Genomic DNA, 10,920 nt, shown 5'->3' with positions numbered 1-10,920 from the left:
AAAGATGATATTATCAGATTATGAATGTATTGGCTCCATTCTAAAATCAGTTGTTCTCGATCAATTCTAGTGATCAATAGTTTTTCTTTCGTTTGATTTTCTACACTCGATCGCTATGCAACGCGAAACACGCAATTTGACCCAAGAGGAATGTGCCCAAGCGGTAGTTTTGCGAGAAGAAGGTTGGACATACACAAGAATTGCAGAAAGGTTTGGAGTTTCCCATACAAGTGTGTCCAGAATGTTGCTGCGATTCAGGGAGCCAGGTATGAATGTCCGAAGACCAGGACAGGGTCGACCACGGGTAACAACTGCCATTCAAGAACGTTACTTCAGAGTTTCTTCGTTGAGACAACGGTTTGCAACCGCTCGCCTCCTTCAAATTCAGCTTGAGCAAACTCATGAGGTGCAAATTAGCACTCAGACAATAAGAAATCGCCTCAGAGAATATGATTTAAGGCCCCGTGTCGCGGCAAGAAACCCAGCTCTTATATATATATTACCCCAGCCCATCGAAGGGCGCGTTTGGATTTTGCGAGAGAGCATATCCATTGGGAAGAGGCCCATTGGGAAAGAGTTCTTTTCACAGATGAGTCTAGAATCTGCCTCTACCATTGTGATCGACGTTCCCTTGTATACAGACGTCCACATGAAAGATATGCTCATTGCAATTTTCTGAATACTACTGGTTTCGGGGGAGGATCGATTATGGTATGGGATGGAATATCTTTGACTGCTCGCACAGACCTAGTGGTCGTTGATAATGAAGCTATGAATGCTGATAAGTATATAAGGAACATTCTTGAAGAGCATGTAGTGCCATTTGCACCATACATTGGTGAAAATTTCATTTTTATGGACGATAATGCCAGACCCCATCGTGCCCGCATCGTTCAGGAGTACCTAGAAGAGGTTGAAGTCTCTCGAATGGAATGGCCAGCAAGAAGTCCAGATCTCAATCCGATTGAGCAGGTTTGGGACAACCTTAATAGAAGGCTGAGAAGTTCAGAAAATCATCCAGCTACTCTTAATGACTTAGGAATCCAACTCGGAGAAATCTGGGAAGGATTAGATCAGAACATTTTAAGATCACCCATTTTGAGTATGAACCGTCGTTGCCAAGCTGTAATTAACGCAAGGGGTGGAAATATCAAATATCAAATCACTTATCAGCATTTCAGTATTTTGAAAATTGTTCATTTCTCTTCTTTCACATAAGACTCGATGAAATCCTGAATTTTTCTTCCATTTAATATATCTTGTTTCGTTCAAAACCTTCCCGAGAGAACATGAAAAATAAGTTATAAAGTCAATGTAGAGTTAACTTTCATTAAAATTGAGATTTTCAGAATGTGCGTTAATTTTTTTGCGCAGTGTATCATTATACACGAATCATAACCAGAACTCATGAAAAATCAGATTAAATATTTTCGGGGAACTCCTTTTCATTCAATTCAAATTACTTTACTATAGGCTTATCTTAAGTGAATTTGGCAGAGTGAATGATCTCTCCGCAATTTTGATCTTTATACCATTTTCAAAACTGTTAGGAGATGTATGATTCGATTATCAGAAATGTATCTTTTGTTTGAAATAAAACGACTCCACAAAATAATCATAATTTGTTAGTTTGTTTTATAAAGATGCCGATTCGAATCATGTAGTATTCATTTATTCGATCATGAGCACATGGTACTTCATTATAATATAATGCAGTTCTACTTATGAGGAAATAGAGGAAAATTTATTTTCAACCTCATCCTCCAGATAAAAACATTTCGGGAAATCTTTCATTGAATTCGAATCGATAAACAAAATATTACCCCCATAAAGATAATGATATATCTTTTGATTAAATGCACAGAGAATGATTTTTTTGAATACTTCGATCAATATTTTACATCAGTTGGCATTGAAACTGGAAAATCAACAAAACAAGTCTAGTGGTTAAAGCTCAAATTAAATAACAACACATATTTTCATATCTGAAATGACTAGTCGGACTTTTCGATTTGAATCTAAACAAATTCTCATAAAAAAATTAAATAAGTATGCTGAACTCAGAATAGAAAGGCCTTTCAAATGAAGTATCACTTACCCCATCTCAACAAATCAAAATATAGGGGTTGGGGTTGTAACAGTGGGTTTAAGTGATACGGTTTTGAATTTTATCTTAGACGATGAAGTTGACCCCATGAAATAAGAAGTCGACGCGTTCGTGCGTTTCTATACAGGGTGAGTCTTTGACTCGTACGAATATTTCAACAGTAGATTCTTGAGGTCAGAAGGAAAAATATTTGTACGAGTCAAAGGCTCACCCTCTTTAATTTGGTTCTGCCTACCTAAGGAGCCGCTGTTTAGTTATCAATGACCAACTCTGTATACAGGGTCCTGCATTAGTGCGTTAGGCTTCCATAGCTGCCAAACCAGACGTTTTAGAAATTTAGTTGAAATGCATTCCTTTTGTACTTTCAATTCTGCATCTCAGGAAATTATTTTCTAATATACAGGTTGTTCCCAAATAAAATTATTCAACAAATGAGTTATTTTTTAAATGGAACACCTCTTATATTTTTGAATATTTTCAATGCTCTTCAATACCTCTACCATGATGCAAAATATTAGGAATATTTTTCCAACGGTACGGATCTTATTCAGAAAAAACTGCAAAATTTCGACGAAACAGTCGTTCGGTAAAAGCCCTTCACCGATTTCCAGAAGTGATAGAAACATGAATTTGATCAGGATTTCCTTTCACTTAAGAATTTGCTAAGTCTTCGTTCCTAAATGATCAACCTCTCTTATACAGGGTGACGGTTATCAATGTCCCAATATGAAGAATTTCAAATTGTTTTTTTTCGATTTTTTCTCGAACACCATGTATTTTTTTCCTTGATGATGTACACAGTTTAAAACCTTACATTCTTTAAGAAGTAACCTTAGGATTATTTTCACTCCTGTGTCCAGCAGACACGAAAAATGACATTTCAACCAAAACTTTCAGGAATAATGAACATAATAACTAACGGATATTTTAAATGAGTCACGCAATGAAACCGAACTGAATGACCAATTTTTAAAAACTTCGAAACCCTTCCAAAATCATAATTCTTGAAGTTCAACATGAAAATGATAATGTTTCTCCGAATAAGTAACACATACATAGGTATTATTGGTAACTTATTGTGTATTCTAACGATTACAGAGTTTTATCGGCATCCAAAAAAAAATATTATTCATGAAATGGATTAACACAATTTTTATTTGTCTGTTTCAACGCCCGTTTGTTCTTATATCCAATATTTAAATGAAATTTTCCGCTCTGATTTCATTTTTCGTGCCTGCTGGACGCCGGAGTGAAAATAGCCCTTTGGTTACTTCTGAAAAAATGAAAGGTTTTAAACTGTGTACATTATCATGGAAAAAATACAGGGTGTTACATTTGAAAAAATCGAGAAATAACAATTTAAAATTCTTCATATTTGGACATTGATAACGGACACCCTGTATAAGAGAGGTTGATCATTTAGGAACGATGACTAAGCAAATTCTTAAGTGAAAGGAAATTCTGATCAAATTCATGTTTCTATCACTTCTGGAAATCGGTGAAGGGCTTTTACCGAACTACTGTTTCGTCGAAATTTCGCAGTTTTTTCTGAATAAGATCCGTACCGTTGGAAAAATATCCCTAATATTTTGCATCGTGGTAGAGGTATTGAAGAGCATTAAAAATATGCAAAAATATAACGGGTGTTCCATTTAAAAAATAATTCATTTGTTGAATAATTTTATTTGGCAACACCCTGTTTATTAGAAAATAATTTCCTGAGATGCAGAATTGAAAGTACAAAGGGAATGCTTTTCAACTAAATTTCTAAAACGTCTGGTTTGGCAGCTATGGAAACCTAACGCACTATTGCAGGACCCTGTGTACAAGAGTTGGTCATTGATAACTAAACAGCGGCTCCTTAGGTCGGCAGAACCAAGAATCTACAGTTGAAATATTCGTACGAATCAAAGACTCACCCTGTATAGAAACGCTCGAACGCGTCGACTTCTTATTTCATTGGGTCTTCTAAGATCAAATTCAAAACCGTATCACTTAAACCCAGTGTTACAACCCTAACCCCTGTATTTTGATTTGTTGAGATGGGGTTAGTGATACCTCATTTGAAAGGCCTTTCTACTCTGAGTTCAGCATACGTATTTAATTTTTTTATGAAAATTTGTTTAGATTCAAATCGAAATGTCCGACTGATCATTTTAAATATGAAAATATCATTTAATCAAAAGATATATCATTATCTTTATGGGGGTAATATTTTGTTTATCGATTCGAATTCAATGAAAGATTCCCCGAAATATTTTTATCTGGAGGATTGTTCGATGAGAGTGAGGTTAAAAATAAATATTCCTCAATTTCCTCATAAGTTGTATTATATTATAATGAAGTACTATGTGTATAAGAGAGGTTGATCATTTAGGAACGATGACTTAGCAAATTCTTAAGTGAAAGGAAATCCTGATCAAATTCATGTTTCTATCACTTCTGGAAATCGGTGAAGGGCTTTTACCGAACTACTGTTTCGTCGAAATTTTGCAGGTTTTTCTTGAAAAGATCCGTACCGTTGGAAAAATATCCCTAATATTTTGCATCATGGTAGAGGTATTGAAGAGCATTGAAAATATGCAAAAACATAAAGGGTGTTCCATTTAAAAAATCACTCATTTGTTGAATAATTTTATTTGGGAACAGCCTGTATATCAGAAAATAATTTCCTGAGATGCAGAATTGAAAGTACAAAGGGAATGCTTTTCAACTAAATTTCTAAAACGTCTGGTTTAGCAGCTATGGAAGCCTAACGCACTATTGCAGGACCCTGTATAAATTATAGTGGAGGAAAATTCTGCTAAGGTGAACTGATTCTGTGTAATCGGTCCGCATTTGCATTGAATAGAGTCTGATTCCTTTAAATATTCGCCAGAATGATGTTAGATAATCGATAACGGAAACTTGTAAATAAACGACCACTTTTTTCCAAAGCGTCACATAGAAATCTCTGATCCATACGATTTTTCTTTAACTCATGAGTATGTTTATCAAGAAAAACAAACTTTATCTGAGTTGGAATGAAATTTCCGCTCCAACGAATTCTACTTTATTGTGACAATAATACATTTTTGAAAATGCCTAGCTAGTGAAGTTAGAAAGCACTGAATTGACTGAATTGAAGTAAGGAGCTTTTACATCCTTGTCTAAATTCCGCACTGAACTCTGATTGAAGTATTTTCCCAATATTTAAATCTGGAAACTAGTACCACAAATTACAGTGATCTCTGTAATCTGTGACCAATACTTTGCTGTATAATAACGTTTTGTAGGTCCTCTGGGCGGGCTTTCTGTTTAATAACAATTTCTTTAATGGTTTCAAGTTATGTGATTGAAAAAAGGTTTCAATATAACACGGAAAACATAAAACCTGAATTTACTAGGATGAGTGCCTTCTATGGCCGTAACTTAAAAATTAAAATAAGATATTCTACTGTGAACTCGTACCTTAACTTAACGGAGAGTTTATGCAGAGTAACTAAGAACTAATAATACCAATCTCATAGGCAGATGGAAATACGTGCAACCAATTGGATTGGTCCCTTGCATAGTTCTTAATAACTCTGCACAAACTCACCATTATACCCGCAGATTATAGGTACACTTGCCAAGAATAACTCTGATGGGATTCAGCACTTTGATCGATATCTACCTATTGGAATTCATCCTGAACGAATTGATTTTACACAATTGTTCCATAGTTTTATCTTTCTCTTGGAAATCTATATGCTTATCAGATAATATGTATCATATAATACCGCTCGGTTTAATCAACGACACAGTGATTATTCTCGCTCAATTTGTTTCAAAGAAGAAAGTTGGGCAGTTTTCGAAATGAAGTGCTCCTTCACCCTCATATTAGTGATCTTTTGTTTAGGCCTGGGTATGTATAGTGACGAATTCCAAGTAAAGAAGTTTAGATTTCCAGATCAATGGATTATTGAAGCAGTAACTCTTTCGTGAAGCAATACAAAAAAACTGGCGTGCCACATAAAGCTATGTGCGCATTAAGCTAAACCATATGTAATATTTAATTTCGTTTCATTGAATCAAAAAGCACCCATTCGTTTTCGTTAACTATTATTCAAAAGAAAGTAATTGAAATTTCCGAATCAAATAATACTAAAAGTAGTAAAAGTACAAGCTCTTTATAAATGATCTTAACATAATCATCACAAGGGGGTATTTCATACTTTGCTATTGTCATATTTCCTTTACTTCAGTAACAAACAAGAAAATGCAATTTTTGATATAGCGCCTTCAGTTGTGCGAAATGCTGGAGTCCTTGGGAAACAGAATATTAAAAATCATTGTCATTGTTTCTCCTGAGATAATATCAGTATGTACAATAAAAAGTTTCAGATTAGAATTGTCTTTTCCACAATATAATAGATAAATTGAGACACCTTCAAAAATTCCCCTTCTTTTGTAGGGGTAAATTTTCTACACCATTGTGGAAATATAAATATAAATAACTTAGAAGTTGCATTCCGCATTTTGGACATCAATAATTATTCGCTAAATTTCGCCCATCGAAATTATTGTCATTTTGAGATTTATAAATAATTGAAGAAGGAATGAAAGAAGAGCCTTAGAAATATACACTACCTGTCAAAATACCTGGAAAATTAATTTTTATTTCGTTTATCAAATTATAATACTCAAAGATTTAAAAATAACTAATGAAGCAATGGAAGTTTTTAGTGGCCCCAAATGACTATACAATTTTTGACACTCTGATGTTATATGGATATACAGAGTGGACCATTTAAAATGAAACGAAGGCTCTGTAGGTCCGCACAACCGAATTATATAAAAACGGTCGGACAAGTCGATTTTTTATTCCAGGAGGCAATTACTAAGATCAAATTCAAAACCGTATCGCTTCAACCCTAATTATAGAACCCCAACCCATTTATTTTGAATAAGGGGAAGATGGGGTAAGTGATGCCTCATTTTAAAGGTCTCTTTTTCTGAGTTATTCGTCATATTTAATTCTTTTGGTTTCAATCCTTTCGTTTTTGAGATATTCTATCCAGTTAAACTCAGGTTTTTCCCTTCCTTTAACGGCTTTCACATTATATAATACGCGAAAACAATTGTACAATTGGATAACTGAAAAACTACAGTTTGAGATGTAAGGACAAATATAGTAGGGGATTGGGGGTGAGATTTTATGTTCTAAGGGGTAAAATGATATTTTGTCGAGAATCAGTGAAATCTAGTTTGATTAATGTCCACTTAAAACATGAAATTCGCTCAGTTGATGTGAAAATTTCGAAACGTCCTAAAAAAATCAATTTCTGACTTGTGTTTCAGGAAATGGCTTGGAATGTCCCGATGCTGAAGGAAAAAATGTTGAATGTACTAAAGATAACAGTTATATTGATGGTATTCCAGAAGATGACCTCAGTGATGATTACATCTGCATTTCAGTGACAGTAGACGGTAAATGAAAATATTACCCACATTTCTCTTTCCAGCAGGCTTTCTATTCAGATCAGTGCAAAATGTAACAGTTGTAACAGATATATAGCTTATCAACTACTCAACTAGCTAGAACAATTGGTAAAATATGTAGTGTACCATTTCTTAATTCATCTCTGAAGAAGAATATGAAAAATCTGATATCAATATATTCAATTACAATAAATTCGAAAAAAAATTAAATATCTCGTTCAAAATTTTAAGGGAAATTGTTATAGTGATTGAATAAGGAAATGATGTATTGTATTTAATTGCTTTCTTTATTGTGATATTGGTATAAATAATAAACAAATTTTATAATTCATCGTCATTGGGTTGAAAGAAATGTACTTTAAATAATTCTAAAACAGTTCGAATCGAAGCAATAAAGTTTTGAGACTCATACGGAATTTTCCCAATCCAAACTCCAAGCAAAATCTCTACCAAACCAAAACATCAACATTGTAAATTCAAGCTTAAAAAAAAATCTTCTCATTTGGATTTTATACATATAACAATGAGTTTCATTTCAGAGTCCATTATTCCAACGACTAGTCCTACTGCTTCAACCACCTCTGCTCCAACTACTGCGGATACGACTACAACACACACAACCACCTCTGCTCCAACTACTGCAGATACGACTACAACACACACAACCACCTCTGCTCCAACTACTGCAGATACGACTACAACACACACAACCACCTCTGCTCCAACTACTGCAGATACGACTACAACACACACAACCACCTCTGCTCCAACTACTGCAGATACGACTACAACACACACAACCACCTCTGCTCCAACTACTGCAGATACGACTACAACACACACAACCACCTCTGCTCCAACTACTGCAGATACGACTACAACACACACAACCACCTCTGCTCCAACTACTGCAGATACGACTACAACACACACAACCACCTCTGCTCCAACTACTGCAGATACGACTACAACACACACAACCACCTCTGCTCCAACTACTGCAGATACGACTACAACACACACAACCACCTCTGCTCCAACTACTGCAGATACGACTACAACACACACAACCACCTCTGCTCCAACTACTGCAGATACGACTACAACACACACAACCACCTCTGCTCCAACTACTGCAGATACGACTACAACACACACAACCACCTCTGCTCCAACTACTGCAGATACGACTACAACACACACAACCACCTCTGCTCCAACTACTGCAGAAACGACTAAAACACACTCAACCACCTCTGCTTCAACTACTGCAGAAACGACTAAAACACACTCAACCACCTCTGCTTCAAATAAAGAAGGAACAACTACAGTTCCAGGCAACCAAACCCCCTCTAAAAACGATGGTAAGTCTAGCAAAAGTTAAATTTTTTATGGTATGTCTTATTTTTTCCGCTGATACATTGACATAAATTATACAATAGTTGGCAATAACAACAGAGCAGAAAAATTCATTGTTCCGACTTATAATATATAGGATATTCCAAGGAAAACTTGAAATTGCTATTTTTTACTACTACAAACCACAGAACACTAATATAAGCTACAAACATTCAAATTAAATCAGGGAATAAGGTAATCTTCATGATTTTCTGTAGGAGTGAAGTGCATTTGTTATATAGACCAAATTTCAAGGATCGCAACAAGTAATTTTTGACCTTGTAATTCTGCATATATGATATGGATGTATGCAAACTGTAATGAGGTGACTTTGGGTAAAATTATTCAGTTCAATGAGTCTTTCTCGCAGAAAGAAACTCTTTTTCGTAATAAACACTTGCTTGAGAAGCACCCAACGCTTAGTCCTCTTCTTATCATCATAGTATGTACTTCGAAAATTACAGTTGTGATTTGTTAAGGTCCTCTATTGAATTAATAAAAAATGTGTATATTTACAGGTGATTCGGACGATATCCAGGTATTTAGAATACGGCGAGATGTCACCTTGAGTGAGTATATTACTGGTTATTAAAACATGTCTCACTCAGTGTCCCTCAGACCTAGCTAGGAAATAGAATAGGATTTTTCAAATTATTAGATCTATTCAGATGAAATAGTTTGGCTAGGAGGTACAAGAATATAAAGAGGTGTCCCCTTTATATTGAAAGAGTAAATTGTGGTTATGGCATGGCATTAAGATGAGTTCTGCATCAATTGTACTTATCTACTACCCTAAAAATTTCATAAATACCTTCCCTTTTATTTCAATGTTTGTTGAATAGTTTCAGATCCATCAAAAATTATCTGGGTGTGAAAGCCTTCATTAATCCGTTCGGAACTTTTCCAGAGACCTAACAAAATAAATAACAAAAATTTCGTTCCATATCCATTTTTCGAAAATCCTTCCGAATCGATTGTTTTTAAATTTTAGAATTGAGGAAGAAAACATATAAAAGAATCGTACTGCTTGAACTTATTTTCTCGCTCTACAATAAACAAATAATATGATAAAAAATATATGTATTCATTTCACAGGACAAATTTTGCAAGGCCAATTGTATAAGGATATAAACATCTCGCAATGTGCACGAAAGCTCAAAAAAGGGGACCTCTGTGATGAACTCAAGAAAAAATACCCAACCGGAATGATAAAAGATTGCAAAACAAATGGTTCCTTCCGAATATCTTCTAATTTGGCGATTTTGACTGCAGTCTTGATTTTCCTCTCATCGACATTCGTTTTCAACGTTTAGTGAAATAAGTATATCTATCACGGTTCCCTTACAAGACTGCATGTTGTCCTAAGTATATCACCGAATCATTCAGAGAAATTTAAAGGAAGTTTATGCAGCAATTTTTCATTTACCCTCTATTAAATCCACGTTTTTGTAAACATTAGTATTAGTTCGTAAATTTTTTTTAAGTATTATTTATTAGTCTTGTGTGAAAATGAACACCGACTGAGATTTTGAATAAATGATTTTTGTTATTATATATATTCATTTTATATTTTCCCGACTCTGCCAGAAGAAATGAAATAGCTAGTTTCCACGTTTATACTAATAAACTAATTTCTGAGAACTATAGGAATTAACATGATTGTTTCCTGTTTTGAATATTCCGCTATATCTTGAGTTCTAAGATATTGCTTAACCCCAAAACAGATAGAAGAAATTTAACGGACTTAAGTAATCTGATACAAGAGCCAAAAAATGGTATTTTATATCAATATATTTTAAGTTCTTTTTGATATATAATGTAAAATCGTCTTGTGTCTTATTCAATCTGCATAAATAGAGTAAATAATCTAAAATATGTAGTTTAATTTTCTCTAAGCATTTGAAAATTTCAATTCAATGGAAAACTGCCATCAATAAAAACTAATATAAAAA

At 34.4% G+C, this 10,920-nt stretch overlaps 1 protein-coding gene across 1 annotated transcript; it reads left to right on the top strand.

Annotated features, from left to right (window-relative positions):
• The first annotated feature begins 5,835 nt into the window (after window positions 1-5,835).
• Window positions 5,836-10,517, top strand: LOC123316416 (cell wall protein DAN4-like). Its single transcript, XM_044902485.1, has 5 exons — window positions 5,836-5,993; window positions 7,430-7,558; window positions 8,110-8,934; window positions 9,487-9,537; window positions 10,064-10,517. The coding sequence occupies exons 1-5, from the start codon at window positions 5,945-5,947 to the stop codon at window positions 10,279-10,281; spliced, it is 1,272 nt and encodes a 423-aa protein (XP_044758420.1). The 5' UTR covers window positions 5,836-5,944; the 3' UTR covers window positions 10,282-10,517.
• Window positions 10,518-10,920: the final 403 nt, after the last annotated feature.

The sequence above is a fragment of the Coccinella septempunctata genome, chromosome 7 (assembly GCF_907165205.1).
Source record: "Coccinella septempunctata chromosome 7, icCocSept1.1, whole genome shotgun sequence".
Taxonomy (NCBI): Eukaryota; Metazoa; Arthropoda; class Insecta; order Coleoptera; family Coccinellidae; genus Coccinella; species Coccinella septempunctata.
Note: the sequence above shows the minus strand (reverse complement) of the source record. Positions and strands in the feature narration are given on the sequence as shown.